The sequence below is a fragment of the Panthera leo genome, chromosome E2, assembly GCF_018350215.1.
Source record: "Panthera leo isolate Ple1 chromosome E2, P.leo_Ple1_pat1.1, whole genome shotgun sequence".
NCBI lineage: Eukaryota > Metazoa > Chordata > Mammalia > Carnivora > Felidae > Panthera > Panthera leo.
Window position 1 is genome coordinate 2,508,508 of NC_056693.1, and position 24,100 is coordinate 2,532,607.

Sequence of the window (24,100 nt, forward strand, 5' to 3'; positions counted from 1 at the left end):
AGGGCCCCTTTGCTCTCCATCTCAGCCTTGGACTTTTTTTTTTTTTTTTGTAACTGCCCTGCCTCTCCTCCTCCAGCGAGCAAATCAACTTGGGGCCTGCCTGTGAACCAGTAAATAAGGATTGAGGGAAAGTGTTTCTTCCCTTACTTCCCACACCTGAGGGCAAAAATTCCTTTGGCAGGAAATTTGGCCCATAATCCTCCCAAAGCTTCTAGGCTCCTTTGTAGCACCGCTATAATTATTACTCAAAATAATAATTAACGTTTTCTCTTTTGTATGGGGCTTTAAAGCAGGGAGATCCTCCGGGGTGGGGAGGGGATTTGGTTCATCTCAGGGTGCCCAGCCCCTGCACCCAGAGGCTCAGGTGTTTATTGGATAAATGGATGAAGGATGATTGGTCTGTGCCGCACAACAAGGGCTCCTGGGGGCTGGATGGCGAGTGTGAGTCATGGTCGCCGGGCCTCAGGAAACACCCGGGAATGAATAGTTAAATTATGAATGAATTGCTTAATGATGGGCACACACTGCCTATTATATTATTCCACCCTACGCGCTCTCGGTGAGGCTTCACAGCAGATCAAAGCATCAGCCCATTTTACAGTTGGGATGAGTGAGGCTTCCCCAAGAGACACAGCAAGAGAGCCAAATCCCACAACCAGCAGTGGGTGTGGGGAGCCTGCTCTTCTGTTCCAGGTCCTTCGTGCGACCCAGATGTTCCACTGGCCACGAGAGCCTAGAAACACAGACGGTGAGCGGGGCCGACAGCACGAGGGAGTCAGGCAGACCTTACCCTGCAAACACAGAGGATTCCCTGGCAAGTTCTCCCCGGCTCTACGTCCACACATCTGCCCAGCTTCTCAGAGGTGGAATCTCCTGAAAGCGTTTGGTTCCAAGGATCCAGGATCAGGGAAGTGGGGACCAGGTCTGTTGGATGGCATCAAGAAGTAGGGGCAACGCGCAGAGTGGGTTCCCCTGTGTTTGTCCTGGAGGCTGTAAGGTTAGTGCAGGGAAGGGTTGGTTCCCGGTGATGTGGGTCATTCGCGATTTCTGCTTGAGCTGCCATAATAAAGCACCTCAGACCTGGTGGCTTAAACAGCACAGATTAATTTTCTCCAAGTTCTGGAGGCTGGAAGTCCAAGATCAGTCTGTCAGCAGGGCTGGTGTCTAACACGCACTGATGTGGGGGGTAACGAATTTCAGCAAGTAGGCAAATTCTCGGGTACAGAATCCAGATATAATGAGGATCGACGATTTTTTTTTTTTAATAATTTTTAGTTTCATTTTTCAAGACAGAATTCCAACCAGGTTTTAAAATAGCATTCTTGGGGCACCTGGGTGGCTCAGTCCATTGAGTGTCTGACGTCAGCTCAGGTCGTATCTCACAGTTTATGAGTTCAAGCCCCACATCAGGCTCTGTGCTGACAGCTCAGAGCCTGGAGCCTGCTTTGAATTCTGTGTCTCCCTCTCTCTCTGCCCCTCCTCCACTCATGCTCTGCCCGCCCCCCTCTCCGCCAACAATAAATAAACATTTCATGCTCAGTCGGCTGGGCATCCAACTTCAGCCCAGGTCATGATCTCACAGTTCATGAGTTCGAGCCCTGCGTCAGGCTCTGTGCTGACAGCTCAGAACCTGGAGCCTGCTTCAGATTCTGTGTCTCCCTCTCTCTCTGTGCACCCCCCCCCCTCGCCCCTGCCGCCCTGCTTGTGCTCTCTCTCTCTCTCTTTCAAACATGAATAAACATTAGGGGCATCTGGGTGGCTCAGTCAGTTAAACGTCTGACTTTGGCTCAGGTCATGATCTCGGGGTTTAAGAGTTTAAGTCCCACGTGGGACTCTGTGCTGATGGCTCAGAGCCTGGAGCCTGCTTCGGATTCTGTGTCTCCCTCTCTCTCTGCCCCTTCCCTGCTCGTTCTCTCTCTCTCTCTCTCTCTCAGTCAAAAATAAATCATTAAAAATTAAAAAAAATAAGCATTTAAAAAATAAAATAAGGGGCGCCTGGGTGGCGCAGTCGGTTAAGCGTCCGACTTCAGCCAGGTCACGATCTCACGGTCCGTGAGTTCGAGCCCCGCGTCAGGCTCTGGGCTGATGGCTCAGAGCCTGGAGCCTGTTTCCGATTCTGTGTCTCCCTCTCTCTCTGTCCCTCCCCCGTTCATGCTCTGTCTCTCTCTGTCCCAAAAATAAATAAACGTTGAAAAAAAAAAATTTAAAAAAAATAAAATAAAATAAAATAACATTCTTGTAGAAATATGAGATTCAGGTGGCTGTGTGAACTGGCCTTTCCCCGGTGACACTGAGTCTGGGATGCTGAGGCCCTCACGTGCCGTTCAGGGCCTTCCACAGAGGCCTGCAGAAATTAAAAGGCTCCCTCCACCACTCTGGGCAGACTCGGGAGGGAGGGCTGATGATTATGCCCGCCTGGGCAGTCTGAGTCCAGGGCAGCGCCCTTCATCTTTACAGAGACGGGATGCCACCCCTCCTCTAGCTCTAGAAAGATGTGAGATCAGATGTGGAATCAGCAACTCCGAACATCCAACGTCCTGGGATAACACCAGGAAAAACTGCCTGAGATAAACACACCATTATGTTAAACGTGAATCCTGCAGCAGCGAGGACTGTCTCTCCTACCCTTACACCCACTTAGAACGTATGCTGAACATTTACAGCTCGGAGAACAATTCGCTGCCAGAAGAGGAAAGTGAACAGGTTTTACAGTTTGTTTACACCAACCGAAACCACTTACCGCCTCTTGTTAATTTTCTCATGACATTTTGTAGATGTCAAATTAGGTTTCCCTTGAAATGAACATAGGAGGTCATAACATATGTTCCTTTTTAAACAATAAGATCATATATATATATATATATATACATATATATATATATATATATATATATATATTAGTGTTTACTTGTTTTTGAGAGAGAGAGAGAGAGAAGAAGAGAGAGCCAGTGGGAGGTTGGGCAGAGAGAGAGGGAGACACAGAATGGAAGCAGGCTCCAGGCTCTGAATTGTCAGCACAGAGCCCGACGTGGGGCTCGGACCCACAAACCCGCGAACTGTGAGATCATGACCTGAGCCCAAGTCGGACGCTGAACCGACTGAGCCACCCAGGTGCCCTTTGACTTATTTTTTTTTTTTACTGTGTATTTATTTTTGAGAGGTGGGGGAGGGGCAGAGACAGAGGGAGACACAGAATCCGAAGCAGGCTCCAGGCTCTGAGTTGTCAGCACAGATCTGACATGGGGCTGGAACTCATGGACCGTGAGATAGATCATGACCTGAGCCCAAGTCGGACGCTGAACTGACTGAACCACCCAGGTGCCCCAAGGCCATCATATAAATCAAGTTTATTAAAAGCGTTTTAGCTTTTGGCGCCTGGGTGGCTCAGTCGGTTAAACCTCTAACTGTTGGTTTCAGCTCAGGTCATTACCTCACGTTCTGTGTGATCGAGCCTTTTTTTAGCTTTATGGACACCTTTGCCTTTTTGTTTTGTGTTTTGCTTGTTTTGTTTCTGGTAATCTTTTTCCTCTGTGGGTGTCAAGAGTTTTGGGAAACAGTCCAGTGTGTAGCCAGTTCCATCCGAGGGGGTGAAGCAGGTGAAGGCAGGGTGGACAGGACAGAGTCTGGAGCAGCGTCCAGGAGCTGCATTCAGATGCCAGTTCCACTGACTGTGGGGTCTTGACAATATTATTCGACCTCTCTGAGTCTCAGCTTCTTTGTCTGGATTCAAACAAGAGTCTCTCCCACTTCAAGCAACATTGTGAGTTTGAAGATGAAAGTCTTTGAACACACGAGAGTCTTTTTTTTTAAGTTTATTTATTTATTTTGAGAGAGAGAGAGAGAACATAAGCAGGGGAGGGGCAAAGAGAGAGGGAGAGAGAAAATCCCAAGCAGGCGCTGTGCTGACAGCACAGAGCCTGACTCAGGGCTCAATCCCACAAACCGTGAGATCATGACCTGAGCCGAAATCAAGAATCAGATGCCCAACCGACTGAGCCCCCCAGGTGCCCCTGAAAACATGAAAGTCTTGAGTGTCTCCATTGGCACAGAGCTTCCCCAAACTGGCTGAACAGGAGAATGGCTATCAGCATGGTCTTGGGTGTCAGACAAGCCTAGAATTAATAAGGCAGCAGGGTGACCTCGAGCACATAAGCTCCCCTCTCCTGTCACCAGTTTCCTCCAGCGTGAAATGGAAGCAACGATCGTTTCTATCCATATTAGTTGACATGCGTTCAGCTACGGCTCCTGGAAACTTGTTTCCAACTTGCTCAAACTCCAGGGAGAATTTATCAGCCAGTAGGAAAGTCCCGAGAAAGGGACCAGCTCCAGAGTCAATAGGATTCAGTGACTCAAAAATGTCACCAGGGGTTCGTCTTCTTTCCTACCCTCTGCTCTGTTGTCCTCAAACCTGCATCCCTTGATGTGGGGCCGCGAGCAGACCATCAAGAAAGAATTCTTGAGACGGGGCTATTTGTATAGTGTGGGGGCAGGACCCACGGGCAGAAAGAGCTGCACTTTTGCTGTGTGAAGCCCATGGTTATACGCTTAGTGCTCGAGGCAGGAGGGGACGTGCAAGGGAGAACTAGATCATAAATGACTCCTTCAAATTTCTACTCGTAAAACTACTTTCGCAAGATTTCTCTGGTCCTTATCATTCAGCTCGGTATTAACTACCTGTGAGATGTCCAGGCAGTCATGAGACCCTTCGGGAATGTAGCAGCCAGCGTGCATTTCGTACTTATCGGAACCGTGAGGGCTGTAGGTCAGCTTTCGGGGCGAAAGGTGAACATTTCTCTGCTTCTGGGTCTCGCCCTGTCGCTCATGGGACGGCAAGCTGTTTTTGTCACCATTCCAAATATCACATCCCGTATTCCGCCATCCAGGAAGAGAACCAGGGTCAGCTTCTTTGTTAAAATCCCACTGAACGAGGGCACCCTGTACACCCTGTGTGTTAGCCAGTTTGACACTATATTTAAAAAAAAAATAAGAATGCCACTGAAAACACTTCTTTATCATATGGGCATGAATTGGGTTACATCCTACCCAGAGACAGAGAGGCCACAGGGTATGATTTTGCTTGGATTAGCTTGGCCCCAAGGCACCTGTCACTCCCACTTTTTAAAGTGCAGGGGATGGAACTCTGTCCTTCCCGTGCACCCCCTCCCTGCACCTGAGATACATGGAGTGTGGAAATCTGGGGAAACCAGTGACGAAGAGGGCGTATGGTGTCATAAAAGCACCCACAATGTCCTCTACACAGGGCGACCAGATTTAGCAAATGAAAGTGTAGGATGTGGGGCACCTGCATGGCTCAGTCGGTTAAGCGTCTGACTTGATTTTGGCTCAGGTCATGATGTCACTGTCATGAGTTCAAGTCCTGTACTGGGTTCTGCACTGTCAGATTCTGTCTCTCCTTCTCTCTCTCTGCCCCTCCCTTGTGTGCTCTCTCTCAAAATAAATAAATACACTTAAAAAATATGTATACACATGTTTATATACATATATATGTGTGTGTGTATATATATAATGCACAGTTCCATTTGTATTTGAATTTTTTTTAGTGTTTATTTATTTTTGAGAGATACAGAGACAGAGCACGAGTGGGGAGGGCAGAGAGGGAGGGAGACACAGAAACCAAAGCAGGCTCCAGGCTCTGAGCTGTCAGCACAGAGCCTGATAAGGGGCTCTAACTCATGGACCGCAAGATCATGACCTGAGCTGAAGTTGGACACTTAACTGACTGAGCCACCCAGGGCCCCTGATTCCTTTTGTGTTTAAAATAAACCAGATGTAATTTTTTTCGATAAGGATCAGTACATTTTTATACTAAAAAACAACTCATCATTTACCTGGAACTCAAATTTAACTAAATTAAACTAGTTAATTTGATTTGGCACTCACTCTTTGCAGACTTTCTCGTGGGTAGGAACTGCTTGAGGACCGGGTTAAAATGCAGTCTGCCCCCGTAGGTTGGAGCGAGGCCCGGGATCCTGCATTTCTTATGGGGTCCTGGGTGTCGGGGACTAGGCGTGTGTGAGGCCCACACTTTGAGCGAGGGTCTGCGCTACGTCACGGGGTGGAAGTGAGCAGGAAGCACGTTGATTGGAACAGAACACTCAGCTCTGTGTCCAGCCCAGGATGAAAACTCTCCAAGATTGCTCATTATCATAATAATGAACATCGGAGGGGTGTGTGTGTGTGTGTGTGTGTGTGTGTGTGTGTGTGTGTGTTCTCCTCTGTGTCTCAGGGATTGGAGGACAGCTGCAAACTCCACGTGCACCCTGCTCTCCGCAGCTGTTCTGGCCGCTCCGCGTAGGAGGGAGCATCGGGGGGACATGTGAGGGGGTTGTCAAGGGTGCCAGAGTGGCAGCTGGTGCTTGCCCCATGCACCCTGGCGTTTTTGTGAGGACAGCCACGCTGGAGGCTTACACAGCACCTCGTCCAGCCCTCCTTCAATCCCTCATTTCAACCCTGAATGAGGCTCGCGTGTGCGCAGTGCTTTGGTTACAGTGACGCGAACCCAAATGGCCAAAATAGGGATTTCCTGGAAGGAGTCTGGAGGGACTCACTTGAGTGGAAGGGGGAGAGCTGAGGTTTAGGGGATGCTAGGGGCACCTGAGCTCAGCCAGGTCATTTGACACCCACCTCTTTCTTTTTTTGATATTTATTTTTGAGAGAAACACAGAGTGCAAGTAGGGGAGGGGCAGAGAGAGAGGGAGACACAGAACCCGAAGATGCTCCAGGCTCTGAGCTGTTAGCACAGAGCCCGACCCGGGACTCGAACCCATGAATTGCGAGATCACAACCTGAGCCTATCAGACGCTTAACTAACTGAGCCACCCGGGTGCCCCTGCTTATTTATTTTAAACCACATTTTGCTTATTTATTTGTCAATGGCCATTTGTTTCCATCTTTTGTGAATAATGCTGCTGTAAACATGGGTGTACAAACTGGACATTGATTTCTTTTTTTTTTTTTAGGGGGAAAGATTATTTATTTATTTATTTATTTATTTATTTTTAACTATTTCTTTTTGAGAGAGCGAGTGAGAGAGCGAGAAGGGCAGAGAGAGGGACAGATGATCCAAAGCAGGCTCCGTGCTGACAGGCTGACAGCAGAGAACCCAATGTGGGGCTAGAACTCAAGAACCACTTGGTCATGACCTGAGCCAAAGTCAGATGCTCGACCCACTGAGCCACCGAAGCGTCCCTAGACATCTATTTCTTGATGAGGTAACAGCCTTGGGTGGGTGTTGTGTACTGGTGGTGGAGAATGTCTCCAGAAGGTGGCTGTTGAGAGGCCCAGTTTTCTTGGAGTTCCACTATGCCCTAGGACCTGGTTATTTTCTGTATCCAGCCAGCAGGAGCAAAAAGAGCACAGAAGCATGCCTTTTTTTTTTTTTTTAATGTTTTATTTTTGAAAGAGAGAGAGAGAGCATGGGAGGGGCAGAGAGAGAGGGAGACACAGAATCTGAAGCAGGCTCCAGGCTCTGAGCTGTTAGCACAGAGCCTGACACGGGGCTTGAACCCATGAACTGTGAGATCATGACCTGAGCCGAAGTCGGATGCTTAACTGACTGACCGTGACCCAGGCACTCCAAGCATGCTTGTTTTTAAGAGCTGTGGCCTGGAAATGGCCTGTGTCCCTTCTGCCCCCATCCTAGTGTTTGGAGCCAATCACAAGGCCACACACAGATGTCAAGCTGTAGTCCCTGGATGGGAAATAGCATTTCCAGGGATAATTCTATACTCTGAAAGGGAAGGGCAGGTTTTTGTGATCAATGAGCCATTTTGACTACAACCCCATCCTATGACTTGGAAATACCCGTTATTGGTTTGACAGTCTTAAGAGAGACACTCAGAATTATGAATAGTTTAAAATCAGATAGAAGGGGGTTGCTTGGGTGGCTCAGTTGGTTAAGCATCGGACTTTGGCTCAGGTCATGGTCTCACAGTTGGTGAGTTTGGGCCCCGCATTGGGCTCTGTGCTCACAGCTTGGAACCTGGAGCCTGCTTGGGATTCTGTGTCTCCCTCTCTCTGCCCCTCCCCTGCTTGTGCTCTGTCCCACTTTCTCAAAAATAAATGAACATTAAAAAAATTTAAATCAGATAGAAGGTAGCTTTTCTCATGTCATAGCTCTGCTGGCACAGAACCTCTTTCTCGTAAAGCCACCAAGTGTTGACCTGGCCCCTTCTAGCTGTTGCATCACCATCCTCAATACATGGCTTCCGTCTGGCGATCAAGAGAGCTCTCCAGATCTCATCATTGGGTTCTCAATTTGGTCTGCTGGGAGGGTGGAAAGGGAGAGGGAGGAAGCTGTGCCTTCCACTTTGCCCCCCTCCAGGCCACTGCAGACACACAACAAGTGATCTGATTCAGAGGAGCACTGATGAGTCTTATACTCAGGTTTCATGATGTAAAGTTCTTACTCATAGTAATAATAATTAGTATTTAAAAATTTACTTTTGCGATATTTCTGAAGGTGAGACACAGGCATATCTTACTATTTACATATACGTTTAATACAGTACTCTTTTTTATCCTGAAAAGATGTCATTAGATCAACAACACACATCTTATGATTGATGCAGATTGAGATATGAGGGTATTCAGCGGCCACAGCAGAAATAATAGCACTAATAAGTCCTGCTAATCACTAGCATTTTCACTGAGACTTTGCTAGGATCAGGTCCTAAATTAAGCAAATTTGTACAGATTCTTGAGGCTGTGAGAGGTGTTATTCAACAAGGGAATTGTATATCCCCATCTTCCTGACTCCCAAGCTCCGTAACTGTTTCTCTTTTCTTAATCCGTCATTTATGTTTATTTATTTATTATTGGTGACTGTTTCAGTGATGATGATAATAAAACACTTATAAATAATTACGGTAAGTCATCTGCCACTGACGTGAGAGCCAGCCAAGTGTGTGGGGTGGGGAGCGTTGGGGGTAGGGGGTGGGCAATGACTTGGCCTGCCAGCACACTGTGGTGTAAACAATAATTTTAAAACATCTACTTATATGAGAACACTGAAATAACAGCTGACATTCAGTGAGTGCTTCCTAAGTGCCTGCCTCACATGAGGAAAGTAGGTGAATCCTCAGCTACTGGGATCAATGGTCCATTATGGGAGGTAGTTTAGGCACGGTCAAATACAGGAATCGGGAGCGAGCCCACGGTCGGAGCCCAGGCTCTGCATTCTCTGCATGAGACTTTCGGCAGGTGCCTTGAGCTCTCTGTCCCTTGTTATTAACGGATCCTAATGTATGCAAAGACCTCGCAGGAGCATAACGTGTTATTACCCCCTTAAAAGGGAGGGCACTGAGGCCGGTGGGGGGGGGGGGGGGGCGGTGAGCCCTCTCAGCTCCAGGGTTGGCTTCAGGTGAAACCTGAGACCAGCATTCCCCTCTCCCACCAGAGGGCAGGGACCCAGGGAAGGAAGGGGCTGGCTGGTCGCCCGGCTTGGCAGGTGGCAGGTGCACTAAACGAGGGCACTGGTGGGTCTTGCCTTGGGGGCAGCAGGTTCCCCCGCCGCCAGCCCCACCCTAGAGATTCGCTCCGGGACCCTAACTGGGCTCAGTCGCGGACACTGGGCAGGGCTCGTCAGGGCTGTGTCCCGGAGCTGCCTACACAAGCGGACGCTGCCACCGCCTCGAGTCCCGGCACGGAAGGGGTTACGATGATAGAGACGACAGGAGGACCTGGGGTGGCACGAACGGCCCTAGCCGCCACTCTCTCCCACACCTTTCCGCCCCAGGCTGGCGCGGGGCGCCGACCGCGCAGGCGCGAGCGCCGGGAGCCGGGTTGGGGGGGGGGGTACCTCCCGAGCACCCGGAAGTCTCCGCCTAACGGGCCGGGCCCGCGCCTCCTGTCCTGGAAGGGGGCGGGGCCCGAAGCCCCTCGGCGCGCGGCGCCATAGAGCGGGGACGGAGGACCCGTGTCCTAGACGTGTCCGGAAGTGGCTCCCAGGGGCGTCCGCTCCGTACCATAGAGCTTGGGGGGCGGCGGCTAGGGGGTCGCCGGGCTCGCCTTCCTAGAGCGGCGAGGACGGGGTGGAGGCTGGAGGGGGAGTGGGAAGGGGAGGGGGAGCAGCGCGGGCGGAAGCGGCCAGGAAGGTCACTTCCGGCCTGGGCGCCCGTCCCCCTGACCCCAGGGTCTGAGTCGCCGCTGCCGCCGCTGCCACCATCCGCGAGGGAGCAGAGAGGAGGAGTGCGGCGCGGCGGCCCCGGGACCGAGGAGGTGAGGGGAGGGCGCGGGGGCGGGGGGCGTGAACCCAGGGCCGGGTGGGCGCGCGCCTCGAGAGCCGGGCTGCGGGCGGGGGGCGGGCGGGGAGGCGGGCGGCGAGCGCGACTGGGCGGGAGAGTGCGCGTGCGCGTGCTGGGGGGGCGTGAGTGGGCGCGCGGCCGGTGACGCGGGCGGGCGAGGGCGCGCCAGGCGGAGCCGCGGGGAGCGCGCGTGCGCGGCGCCGCGCCGGGGCCGCGCCGGGGAGGGAGCGCGCCTGCGCAGCGCGGGGGCTCGGGCTGGGGGCTCGGGGGTGGGGCCGCCGCAGCTTCTCCGGCGGGTCGTGGCCGGAAGTGGTGGCGATTCCCGGGGGAAGTTGAGGCCCCGGTGGGGGAAGGGGACGCGCGGGCTGGGCTGGCCTGACCGGAAACGGCGGCCCGGGGGGCGCGTCTGGGTCCCCGGCTTGTCACCCCACCTCCTTCCCCTTTTCAGAGAAGCCCGGGTTCCGCTGCTGCCCTGGGCGGGCTGCGTGCGGCCTTTGATCCGGCCGGTGATTAGGGCATTCGCCCGGCGGGAGGCTCATTCATTCGCTCCGGCGCGGGCGGCGGGCAGGAAGCGCGTGTGCCGCAGGGGAAGTGACTGGGCCAAGGTCAGGCACCGCGTGGCCCGCGGGACAGGGGCGGACGGTGGCCCGGCCCGAAGCCGACCCCGAGGCCTCCCGGGCGTCTAGCTGTGCTGTTTTATACTCCAGACCCTGTCCCGGCCTCAAGGGGGGGACACCCCGGTTCCTGGAGATACGTGCCACTGGCCCCGTGGGGTCAGGCCAGCCCAGGATGGCGGCATCACGCGATGGAAAAGTGACCCACAGGCTCCTCCAGGGCCGGCCCCGTACTGGGCGCCAGGGCAGAGAGATGAGCAAGGTCCTGGAGCAGGAGGGCAGAGTCCCCACCCAGATCCCTTATTGGGAGGTGGGGAGGGCTGTGGGAGCCCAGGGCTGGCATCCCTGCACAGCCCAGTCCCGGGGGCTTTCAGGAAGGGAGTGACTCGGTGTGTGGTTTCCTGGTGCCAGGCCCCGCTTCGGGCAATGCCGAGGATCCAGTTGGGAGTCAGAGCTGGCTTCTGCTCTGGGGACGCACGGTTGCCATTGATCCTGGCTTATCTCCTCTGTAAGGCTGTAAGCCTCTTTGGCTAAATGCAGCTGGCATTCACCTGCCTGCCTTTGCTGTAGTCCCCTCTGGCCCTCCGGCCTTCTGCCTCAGCCCTGACGACACTCAGATCGGATTCCGACTTGTGTTATCTCATGTCTTAGTTTTTTCCTTGGAAGCCTTCCAGATCTATCCCCACCCCCACCCCAGCCCAGCTGAGGAGCTGGAGCAGGGCTAGGGCTTGTCACCCTGCCTGGCCCACGAGGAGCACTGTGACCAATTAATTAAGAACTCTGGGGTCAGACAGACCTGCGTTCACATCCCAGCTCCACACCTCATACTTTGTGATTTTACAGCACGGATGAACGTTGACATCTCAATTTCTGTCCAGGTGAAATGGAATGTTAATAATAGTATTGATCTTGGTAGGGAAGCTCTTAATGCTTTCCGTTTAAAGTGAGAACAAACCTCAGAGAGGTGACCGTAAACTATGTGGGAATGGCTCCGGGGCCAGGCCTTCCTAAGCCAGGCCTTGTCTCCTGTCTCTTCCATCTTGGTGACCTTGGATCTGTCACTTCCCTTTTTCATGCTCCGTTTCCCCCTTTCCCCTAAGATAGCACAGCCTAGCGTTCCCTGGACAACTCGGCTGTGTGCTGGGCCCACGGGTGCAGTGCTCTGCTGTGGGGTGGGAGAAGAGGCTCCCCTGGCCCAGAGTCAGAGCCGGGCTGCACTGGCAGTTCCTGTCCTGCAGCAGCTTGGAGACCTGTTGGGGAGACACACACAGAAGCAGCAAAGGACTGGGGGAATGTCCCAGAACAGCTCCCAGGAACTCTAGAAGCATGTCCTGGGGAAGGTGGTGTGTCCGAGTCTTGAAGGACAGGGAGGAATTGGCCAAGAGGACCCTGGGACTCCGCGGAGGAGGACGGTGAGCTCCTTTGGTTGTCCTCCATGCTGCCCAAGGCCTTGTGTGTGCTGGGAGCTGGGGCCTTGGGAGTCAGCTATGGCCCTGCCCTCTTGGTGGAGACAGACTAAATTTGCCAGCACTTGGCTTTCTGAGCGCCTGGCGGGCGTCTGGTCCTGCCTGCGCTTAGTACTCGCTGTTCTGAGCTCTGAGAGGCCCTGGGATGGGGGTGACTACCCCCAGTTTAGGGGTGGGGGATCGAGCCCCAGGCCCCACAGCTGCATAGGAGCACCAGTGTGTGCGAGAGTCCAGGACCTGGCCCTTCACCATCATGCCGCCGCCTGGGGTCTGGGGAGATACAGGCCGTCATGAAGGCCTCTTAGGTATCAGTCGTAGGGTTGGGGACTCTGGTCTCCCTCTGCCACGGGTGCGTTGTCACGAAGGTACCTGCAGGGTCACTGGCTGATTCAGGGTACTCTGAGACCCAGCCCCTCATTTCACGTGTGACTCTGACGCTCATAGTGTCGGTGGCTTTGTTGTGGTAGCACAGAGAGCTGTCGCCTCGTGACTGCTGAGCAGCCAGCCATGCCGAGCCTGGGTGGGTGGACCAGGGCCCTGTGCTGCTCTGCCAGGCCACCCGGGGAAGTTAAGGAAGCCGGGGCTGGCGTTCTAAGAGCGAGGAGAAAAGAAACGGCCTTGGAGGCTGGCCGACCCGGCTGGAGTCTGTGCTCCTCGACTTCATGGTTTTGTGATGACAGGTCAGCCACCGAAGTTGTCTGAACCCCAGTTTGAACAGTCCTCTCAGGGGTCACAAGGCACGTACTGGGCATCTGGCTCCCTGTTGAGCTCTTCACTCACGAAGAGCTCTGCTTTGATCTTGATGCAGGACTCACGAGGGTGAGGAGGCTCACAGGCTGAAGCACCTTGTCCAAGGTCACATGGCTGGGGGGTGGTGGGGCCGATTCTGACTCTGGCAGCCTGCCCAGAGAGCCTGTCCTCTCTTCCGCCTGGGGTTGTGGGGATTAGGATTATGAACCCACAGCACCCTGCACCCAGGTCTGAGATGTAGTTGTGCTTGGTGAGTGGGATCTGTTACTATTATTTGAAAAGAGGACAGTTGAGCTAAGGGAAGGGAGAAGTCTGGGAAGGCTTCCTGGGGAGGTGCTACTTTTGCTGGGCCCTGGCAGCCCGTCTGTAGGTAGAATGTGAACAAACAGGCCCACTAGAGAATGGGGGTCTGGCCCACTGGTCTGATTGACCAGTGACACATAGGCGGTCTGTAGGTGTGCTTGCGTCTTTTTTTTTCTGTCCTGGAGAATATTTTTGTTTGTGTAAGCAATGTGTAGTTACTGGCGAAGATTTAAGAATCAGGAGTGTTCACAGACATCTCTAGATCTGAATGCTGAGCATTCCCGGATGGTGGCAGGTGGCCTCCACACTCCCCACCCGCCTGCCGCCATAACAGCACAGCGAGGTTCTGGGAATTCTAGAAACTTTTCTCTGGGACGTAGTGGGGAGTGGTGACTAGGGCCTCTGGAGTGTGCCTCCTGCCGGGGCCCCTGGGGTGGGCTGCACCCTGGGTGGGCCACGAAGGATTGGAGGCAGGGGTGCGTGGTGCCCCTGAGGATGGTGGCCAGTCTAGACGGGAGGTGGACGGGAGCGACCAAGCCATGAGGTAGACTCCCGGGGAGGCAGTCCAGGAAAAGGGGAAGACAGCGGGTGGGGGTGGGGGTGGGGGTGGGGAGGGGACAGAAGAGCAGGATCGAAAGGGACTGCTTTGCTCAGCTCTTTCTGAGAGCACTGGACATCCCGGATGGGGTGCGGGTTACATTCTGGGGAAGTAGGGTCTACTCAGCCGACCCAGGTAAGGTGGAAAGAGTCTGAGCAGACCAATCGTTGTGGAAGGAATGGGACGGGAGAGGTTGACAGAGAGCTCCCTGTCCCCACAGAAAAGGGCTTGCGTTTCCCATGGTGCTGCAGACTATCCCTCAGTGTTCAAACCACAGGGGAGTCTGACAGGCCCAGCTGTGGGGGTCGGAGGTGATCCAGGTGGGGGCAGAGGAGGGAGCGCGTGGATTTTCAGGCCTGGAGTGAGGGGTGAAGCTGCCCACAGAAAAGGGAAGTGGGTAGGAGCTGGTGAGGAGAGTGGAGGGGTTTGTGGGCATCACCATCCTGGCCGAAAAGGTGCCTGGGGTCCGAGTGGCCCCTGCTGAGCGAGGGACGTGTGCACAGGCTGCTTGCCGTCAGTGAGCTCTGTGCACAAGACAGGGTTCCAGGTGGTGGTGCCCAGCCAGGGGAACCGGGGCGGGGCCTAGGCGGCCTGGGCGGTGACACATGAGTGGACCCTGGAAAGGTAAGAAGGTGCCGGGTGGGTGGAGGACAGGCCATGGACGGGAGGTGGGGGTGGGATCGAGGGGCTGGGTGAAGCGCAGTGGGCACGTGCAGCAGGGTAGTCGAGGCAGGGCAGCGGCGTGAGTCCTGTTCCACACGGGTCCCCCGCTTACACTGCACAATTCGGTGGTGGGTGACGTGCTCACAGATAGGTACGCCCGTTGCCCCAGAATGTCCTCGTCATCCCCGAAAGAGGCTGCACCCACTCCCCTTCTCTGCCCCCCGTCCCCTGGAATCCCTAATCCATCTCTGCATTTGCTGTTCTGGGTATTTCATGTGAACGGGCTCTCCATGTGTGGCCTCTTCACACAGCGTGAGGTTTTCTGGGTTCATCCATGAGGCGGCATGTGACAGGATAGCGTTCTGTCGTGTGATCGAACCACAGTTTGTGTATCAGTTCGTCTGTCGATGGGCAGTTGGCTTGTCTCCGTGTCTGGGCGTCATGGTTTATGCCTCTGTGACCGCACGTGTGCACACTTAGTGTGGACCTGTTCCTGTCTCTGTTGGGTGTCTAGTCAAAGCCGGCGTGACGCGATCCCGCGGTGGCTCTGTGCTTTACCTTCCGGGGCCGCCAGTCCCTTCAGAGCCGCTGCCCCATTTCCCAGCCCAGCCAGCAGCCTGTGCGGGTTCCAGGGTGTGCTCCTCCTCGCCAGCTCTTGATGCCTTCTGCTTTCTGTCACCTGTGTTCTGACACCGTGGGACCCTGTTGTGATGGCGAATGAGGCTGAGAGTCTTGTTACGTTCTCCTCAGCCCTTTAGAGGACGTCTGTTCTGGCCCATTGCTCATCTTTAGTTGGGCGGTTTGAGTTGAGTGACTTAGAAAGATGAGTGGGTTGGGGTGGGGAGCAGACTTTGAAGGGGTGTTGGGAGGGAGTGGGCATGGGGAGGCAGGGGGAGGGTGGACGGGGTGGGAAGGAGGAGGCGGGAGGACTGTGTCCTAGGCGGCTGGGCCATGGAGCCCTGTGAGGGGAGGGGAACGTGTGCTCGCCGCCAGCACAGGGGTTAAATAGCCCTTGGATTTGGTGACCCAGAGGCTGGGGGAGTGGTTGGGAGTGGGTGGGAGGTAAGGCAGGAGGTGGAAGTCACAGCCCAGCTCTGAGGGGGGGGAGAGGGGAGGGCTGGGAGGTGAGGGAGGAAGGCAGGCAGGGGGGTGTCCTGGAGGGAAGGGCCCTGCCAGGCACGGGTTCAGAAGGGGTGGTTTGGAGCTGCTTGGCGCGGGGGAGGGGAGGCAATGAGATTGGCAGCAGAAGAAAGAGAGGGGCTAATTGGTGGGCTGGCATCCAGAGCAGGTGGGCGGGATCTCATAACAACAATAATAACAATAATTTGTCTGAGCTTCATAGCGGCTGGGCCCTGTCTGCCCCTGTGCTAATTGGATCGCTCAAGGGCCCGGCTCCGGCGGGCTGGGGGAGGCCCGTTCTTTATCTTCAGGAATGGGCGAGGTCACACAGAGGCTGTGGGGAGAAACTTGGGGGCTGGGAGGGAGCATGGGGGGTAGGCGGGTCTCCGAAGGTGTCACAGTGCAGAATCTGGCTTCCTCCACAGCAAGTGGGAGGTGGGTCGGGGGCTGCACCCCTTCCCCCACACCTCTGAGATCCTGGGTGTAGGACCCATAAGCCACAGGCCCCCAGGGTCTGACTGGAGGGCTCAGCAGCTCCTTGAGTGGGTGAGTGAGTGAGCGAATGAGTGAGCTAGTGAATGAATGAATGAATGAGCCAGCGAGTGAATGAGTGGGTGAGCGAGTGAGTGAATGAGTGAGTGAGCAAGTGAATGAGCGAGTGAATGAGTGAGTGAGTGAGTGGATGGGAGAGGAAGGGCCTGGGTACGTGTAGTGAACACCCTTCCTAACTCTTCACAAGGACCCCTGGCTCCTCCCTGCCTTGTGTGCTCACCCCTGGGGCACCTGCTGGTCATCCCAGGGAGGATCACAGTGCAGGGCAGTGGCCGGCAGGGCCCAGCTTCCAGGCCAGGGTAGCACCACTGTGGGCCGTGGCCTCACCCCGATCGTTGGCTTAAATCCCCTGGGAGGTGGTGTAACCCGGGAGTGTGCCCTGCTCCTGGCTCACCCCTGACTGGCAGGTCCAGCGGGAAACCTCCTGACCCCTCAAAAGTCAGAACAAGAAGGTGCGTCATTTTTTGAGAGCACGAGTGAGCACACACAAGCTAGGGGGAGGGGCACAGAGAAAGAGGGGGAGAGAGAGAATCCCAGGCAGGCTCTGTGCTGTCAGCAGAGAGCCCGACTCGGGGCTCGAACCCACGAACTGTGAAATCATGACCTGAGCTGAAACCAAGAGTCGGCGCTCAACAGACTGAGCCTCCCAGGTGCCCCAGAAGATGCATCTTTGTCTTTCCGAGGCCTCTGCAAATCCTCTGTGAAAACATGGTTTCCTGCTGTGTTTGGATTAACGTGCAGACTCCTGGCCAGGGCCTGTATGACCTGTATGCGCTCGCCCTCATTGCCCCTAATGCTTCATCTGCTGCCCCCAGGGCAGGCTCCATAATTTTTGGGACTCTGCAAAATGAAGAGGTGAGCCCCTTGCTTGTGCAAAAAGCAGGAAAAAAGCTTTTTCCTTTCTTCTGGGGTCTCGTGATCTGTCAGGGTGATTTCACTTGGTATTTGCCGTTGAGCTCCCTCCACGTGGAGATGCCCACGGGAGCCCACACCCTCTCTGCCCGGGTTTCTCAGGCACAGGGCGTGGCCCGGCTCCAATTGCCCGGTGCACACTTCCTTGTCCTGTCACACTTGATGTGCCAAACACAGATGCAGAGAAAATTACTGGGGTTTCAGGACAGTGCCCGGGCTCAGGGCCTCTTTCCGACTGGCATCCCTGCTGAGGCCCCTCAGGCACACTCCTCTGGCCCTCTCTGCTTCCCGCGGGAGGCAGAGCACCTCCAGGGCTGGCCAGGGAGTCTGGGTGGCCCTCGTTCCTTTATATCAGGGTTGGCACACATTTTCTGTAATGAGCCAGAAGGTAAATATTTTGGGCTTTACAGGCCAAGGGGCATGATTGAGGATGTGGCGTAGCTACTTAGATATGTTTTAAAGGGTGACCATTAAAACACTCAGGTGAAACCCATTGGTAGCAGGGGGTAGCTGATGGGCGGGCGGACCATGACTATGACTCCCTCTCAGTCCGGTCTGTCTCACAAAGAGGCCTTTCCCAGTGGTCTGTGGGGGAGGTAAGAGTTTCCCCTGCCCTCTTAGGGTTTCCTGCTGTGACTAAAACACATCAATGGGAGAAAAGCACGCGGATTGTGTTTCCACAAACACGGGAGCCCAAGCAAGAGAAGTGAACACCCAGAGAAGTTCGGAGGCCAAGGTGCTGCAGCCCCTGGAGGACAGAAGGGTCCCCCTGGAGGGGACTGGAGGACAGAAGGGTATGTTAGGAGGTCCGTTTATACACACTTCCTTCTCTGGGGTCTGGAGGGAAGGATGGTCTTTCCTCCTGGTCCAGGGAGGGCACTTTGCTGTGCGGGTTTCATTTCCTGCTTCCAGGAAGCAAAGTGGCCTATTTGGGGTAGATGGCCCTGGTGGTGGCCCTGATGGAGCCCTGCCTCTGCTCTGTTCACGGGGAGCCCCATGTGTCGCTGCACCAGCTCCCTCACTGCCTCCATGTGGGCACCAGGCTCCTGGCTCTGGGTGACCATCTGCTGGCTGCCCGGGAACCTCATCGGGCCGTGGGGCAGCCGCTGACACCTCGCTGTCCAGCACAGCGAGGAGGGGTTCCTGTCCCTGCCGCCCGGCCCAGGTGCCCCAGAGCCCAAAGGTTTCCTGGGGGGCAGGGCAGGACAGGGACAGGAAGGGGACGGAGCGAAGGCCGAGGCCTTCTTGCTGCAGGAAGCTGGCCTGCGGTGGAGGCCCGGGGCCGGGAAGTCCCTGCTGTCAGCGACTTACACATTAATTCAGGGGAAGCACAGCATGCACACTTGGCAAACAAGTTTCCGTGCACAGAGGAGGGAGCCGAGCCGGCTGTCCGGGCCCACCTCCTTCACCCCAACCCCGCAAGCCACAACCCTGTGGGCACTTACCGGCTCTTTCCTGTGGCTTACCTCGCTTTTCTTGAGGACACAATTGGCTTTGTTAAGCGGTTCATGAATGGGGCAATGTTTCATTTAGCAAGTAGAGATGCTCCCTTCTTGCCTCATTTTTAGCATTTGTGGCCTTGTTATCAGGGGGCCCTTACGTTTTTTGAAGTCTGTCTTCTTTGTTTTTTTTATTTTTTGAAGTTTTATTTATTTATTTATTTTTTTTTTTTGAGAGAGAGAGAACACTAGAGAACATAAAGGGCAGAGACAGAGAGAGAGGATCCCAAGCAGGCTCTGCCCTGCCAGCGGGCGAGGAGCCTGATGTGGAGCTGGAATTCGTGAACCGTGAGATCATGACCTGAGCCAATTGAGAGTTGGATGCTCAACCGACTGAGCCCCCCAGGCAGGTGCCCCAAGTCTTTGTTTTCAATTGAGGTGTAACTTACGTGTGGTGAAATTCACCCTTTGACACGTACAGTTTAGCGGCTTCTAATATATTCACAAAACGTTGCGCAACCGTCACCATGGTCTGATTCCAGAATTTTCTCATTCCGTAAAAAGCGCATTAGCGGTCCCTCTCCGTCTCCACCCCCAAGCCCCTGGCAGCCGCTCCTGTCTGTCCTGGCCATCCGCATAGATGCAATCTGCTGTCCGCATCCTCTGTGGCTGGTTTCTTCCTCTGGTGTTTATGCTGCAAAGGGCACTGCCGTGAGTGTTCGTGGGCTGGTCTGCGTGTGGACACGTGCTTTATGTCTCGTGGGTGTATGCCTAGGAGCGGAGTCGCCGGTCACAAGGTAAGTCTGTTTACCACGTGAGGAGCCGCCAGACTGTTGCCCACGGCGGCCGCCCCGTCCTGCACGCCTGCCAGCCCAGCATGAGGGTTTTTGTGGGTTCGCGGTTACCCTGTGTGACCCGAGGGCCATCCGGCTGTGTCCACTTTGCCCCCTCAACACCCAGCGAGTTTCCCGTTGCCATACGCGACGGCTGTCCCAGAAAGGAATCAATTTTTAGTCTTTCCCCTGTTACAGAAGTAATTACCCGTTAACGTAAAAAGAAAAAATAGAGAAAATGAAGATAAACAAAAAGAAAAAAGTTAAAATCACTTGTCTGCTATCAGGGGCATCAGGACCATTGTCTGTGAGGCTGTGACATCTGTGGGATTTACTTTTTCTTAAAAAAAGTTTGTTTTTAATGTTTATGTTTGAGAGAGAGAGACAGACAGAGTGCAAGCAGGGAGAGGGCAGAGAGAGGGAGACACAGAATCCGAAGCAGGCTCCAGGCTCCGAGCTGTCAGCACAGAGCCCGACGCGGGGCTCAAACCCACAGACCGTGAGATTGTGACCTGAGCTGAAGTTGGACGCTTCACTGACTGCCCAGGCAGCCCTCTGTGGGATTTTCTTAAGCTCTCCCACCGGTGCTGATGGCTTCTTTCCAGTTTTTCCCTGCTCTAGATCTGGCTGTGATGAACTCTTGTTCCCCTGCAAGCAGCGTTTTCCCAGGTTCGGGTTTTCCCCTCTAGTTAGTTTCTGGAGAAGGGGGTTATCTGGTCAGGGTCAGAGCGTTTGCGGCTCCACAGCCGAGTGGCCGGACTGTGCCAGCCTGGTTTCATCCGAACCGTGTGTGGCACTCGCTCTTGGCTGGGGCTCACTGGGCTCTGGGGTGCAGTCCGTCCTCCCTGTGGGGTGTGAGCGGGTGGGTGGGCAAGGGGGACACAGTTGCAGGGCATTTGTTCCTGCAGCCTCTGTTCTGTTCATGCCCGTTCAGGCGTGTGCCACGCGCCTATCCTCAGCCCCCATCGGCACCTGGTGCTGTTGTGGGTGCCGGGCACCTCGTGGGTCCCAGGGTGGGTCAGATCGGGGGCTGGGAGGCCTCTGGGGAGGTGATGGCTCAGACAGACAGGGTGGAACATTGCTCGGGGGGCCTCCCTCCCTCATCTCCACACCCTCCTGGACCTTGGGGGACCCTGTGGCACTGCACGTGGCACTGTGCGTGCCGAGTGAGTCCTGGCTGCCCACCATCGGTGCTCCTTCCATTGCTGCAAGGGACCTCCAGGACCTGGCGCCCCTACATCAGTGAGCCCCAGTGTTGTGACGGTGCCCAGCTCAAAGGGATCAGCTTTGGCCTTCGTTTGGCCTTCTGGGCTCTGCAAGAGAATCCTCCCAGCCCTGCATCTCCAGCCTCGGGGCCTTTGTACCTGCTGTTCCTGCCACCAGCATCCCTCCCAGTCCACGCTTCTCCTGCGGCCCCTCCACCTGCGAGATCCTCTTCTGATGCCTTGGTGCAGCTGCCTGTCTCTCCCCTCCCCTCCCCTCCCCTCCCCTCCCCTCCCCTCCCCTCCCCTCCCCTCCCCTCCCCTCCCCTCCCCTCCATGAACTTCACTGTCTCACTCACCTGCTTGTTCATCAGTGGCAGGGACCTCCCGTGAGGCTGGGCTGTGGCCTGTTCACCACCCCGTGCCCGTGGGGTGGGGGTGGCAGGGACAGGTAGGCAGGAAGGGACTGTGCCACCGAGCACATGCCGGCCCCTGCAGAATTGCTGGCGCTCCCGCCTTGTCTTCTGGTTAGTCCCATAAGTGCCCTGTGTGGAGGGGGAGCCTGTGATCAGTCAGGCAGGTGCCTCTGGGTCACAGTGGGCGCTCTGACCACGTGTGGGGGTGAGAGCCTGCACAGGGCACCGTCTCCTGACCTGGCCCCACTTCATGGTAGCTCCCCGTCGTGGTCGGTGGCACGGTGGCCTTGAGAAGGCCTGGGCTGGGGGCTCCAACCAAGGGCCCCTCATTGCCTCCCCGCAGTGCCTCCAAGTCAGCTGCTTTCCATCTCCTGGTCAGTGTCCTTTGCCCCCCGCCCCCCCGCCTTGGTCTTTGCTTACGTCCTGTGCTCTTACAGGTCCTTGTGACGACTGGTTGGGTGTCAGGAAGGCAGAGCGGTTGGGGCCGGGGGCTCTGTGGCCACACTGTTGGCATCTTGTCCCTGCTCCCTGGTGATCTCACCTCTGCTGCGATCGCATGGTGGTTGTTCAGAGCGTGTCCGTGCAGGGTGATGTGGAGCCGGGGCTGGGGGGGCGGGAAGCTCTTGGGAGGCGTGGGGGGACAGCAGCATCTGTCTTCCTGCCGCTTCGCAGGCCCTGCGGGGCGGGGCCGGCTGGGCCAGGCTGTCCTGTTTGCTCGGACCTGGCCTGCGTGTTTGCGGTTCTCTGCCTGCCATGTGCCTTCGGATCGCTGCCGCTCCTGCCTCCGTTTCCTCATCTGATGGTGGGGCAGCGGTGCTGCCTGCTCGGAGTTAATGGTGTCCGTACCACGTCGAACAGGGCCCAGACCCAGGAGACGTGTCTGCGTGTGTCTGTCAGCGGGACGGCCGGTTGCCTGGCTTCCTCTCAGATGTCAGTAGAGGCCACTGTGGGGCGGAACGGGTTTGGAACGGTTGGTTCCTTTGGTGCCTGGGTGGTGGTGAGCCCCTTGTCGGTGGGGGATTCGAGAGAAATGGGTCAGGCCGGTTGCGAGGAGGTGTGTGGTGCTGGGGGGCCGATGGCTGCTGTTCCCAGATGCTGGGCAGCAGGTGCTGCCCTGTGAGGTCCCGTGGCGGGCGGAGGACCCCGGGGCGGTTTTCTCAGAGCTGCGTGCGCTCACCTTAAGGCAGCAGCTCCCTTGGTTTGGGGCCCGAGGGCCTGACGGTGCAGAGGAGCCCCTTGCGGTCCAGTCGATTGCTCCTGGCCTGCTACAGCCTCCTGCCAGAGGTCCTGCCTGCTGCAGGCTTCCTGCCAGGGAGTGAGGCCACACCAGGGAGCGGGTCCCGAGGGGCCGAACGCCTGGGGCTGGGTGCCGCCTAGGTCTCCCACCCTGCCCGAGTCTAAGACACAGGGTAGACGCCTGCGCAGCTCTGCTCAGTGCATCATGGAGGCCAGAGGGGGCAGGAAGAGGTGGGGGGCTGTCTGCCCCAGGAGCCAGGCCTTGGCCCTTGGGGCCAGTAAGGAGGTAAGGGGTTGGGAGGGCGTCGGGGGCTGTCTGGCTGCCCCTCTGAGTGCAGGTGTCCTGGGGACTCAGCTACCTCCCTCAGGACCCTGATGTGGACTCTGTCTTAGTTCATGCACGTTTGAGACCACAGAACGTGACCCCGTGGGTGACCTGTGTGCCTGCGTCGGTCTGCTTCCCCGTGACGTTGGGCGTGGGCCTGGCATGCCAGCCCTTCAACCCTGTGACTGGCGGGGCGTCATGGATGGAGGGCTTCCTCGTTCCTGGGTCCCCGGCAGGTCCAAGGTGGCGATCATGTGTGGGGCGGCCGTGGAGGCCCAGGCGGGAGGCGGTGTCTCGCCCTGGCAGTTCTGGGACAAGAGCCTGGTGGCAGCCGCTCCTCCCCAGATCGGGTGTGGCCTTGGGCTGGTCCCCCATGCAGGGTCCCTCAGGTACCTGCTGCCACACGCCTTCTGTCTGCCGGGGCCGTGTTTGAGCGCGGATTGGAGCCAGTGCGGCGCCTGGCATCCTGTAAACTCTGTCCTTCCGTCTCATCCTCTCTTAACAGGGACCCAGACATGGAGCTTCGGGAAGAGGCCTGGTCTCCGGGGCCGCTGGATTCCGAGGACCAGCAGATGGCCAGTCACGAGAACCCAGGTGAGGTGGCCTTGGGCGGTTCTTGGCCGATCCTGCCCCCTTCCTGGACCCCGGCTCCCTGCACCTCTCCTCCTGTGGCTCTGGGAGCCCTTGGGGGCTGCTGCTGTCCGTCCCTCCTCCTGCCCTCATGGCCCGGCCCCCTCACCCCCCAGCGGCTGGCCACACTGCCCTGTTTCTAGGTGGCCTGTGCTTCTCCCAAGCAAGAGACTGTAGACCAGGGGGCGGGTGTGACAGGGTTGGGGTGGGACTGTGACCTGAGCTGACAGGACTATAGGGGCACCTGTCTGCTGGGTTTTTGGGGAAAGCTGGGTATCTGGGTTTTTATGGGAAATGTTTCACTTTTTAAATACTGGTACCTTGTTTTATTTAATAAAGCATTATTTGGGTTGAGTAAAACTCCTTTTTGAGCTCGTGGGGCCTGGGGTTTGCTTGCGGGGGGCTTTCCCATAGGGCAGCCGGGAAATAAAGCACGGACGTTCTTCTCGTGCTGCTGATGAAGTGTTTTCGGCCGGGCCGGCACCGAGTTGGCAAATGGCTTTTACCGTAAAGGGCCAGAAGGGAGATACTTCTGGTTTTCTGACCCTGTGTCCTGCCCTTGCAGCAGGAAAGCAGCCGGACCATCTGGAAGTGAATGAATGTGACCATGTGCCAATAAAACTTTATTTACAAAACAGGCACTGAGTTCACAACCTTGTGCCAGTGTACCATAGTGACCAAGAGAAGGGTTATGAGGGCCCGGACCACACGTGGGGGTAGATGTTACTTATGAAGCCCCGGGCTCCTCCCGCTTCTTTATTCTAAGATCGTCTGGAG

At 56.0% G+C, this 24,100-nt stretch overlaps 1 protein-coding gene across 7 annotated transcripts in view; it reads left to right on the top strand.

The window, feature by feature from the left end:
* Positions 1-3,986: 3,986 nt before the first annotated feature.
* The window catches only part of ZNF787 (zinc finger protein 787), a 31,156-nt gene continuing 11,042 nt past the window's right edge, over positions 3,987-24,100 (top strand). Inside the window, exons 1-3 of one of the 7 annotated variants that reach the window (XM_042917754.1) lie at positions 3,987-4,004; positions 17,864-18,036; positions 23,199-23,287. In XM_042917754.1, coding sequence (XP_042773688.1) covers positions 23,209-23,287 — 79 coding nt within the window. In that variant the 5' untranslated portion in view covers positions 3,987-4,004; positions 17,864-18,036; positions 23,199-23,208. The other 6 variants (XM_042917752.1, XM_042917753.1, XM_042917751.1 and 3 more) reach the window with 6 other exon arrangements.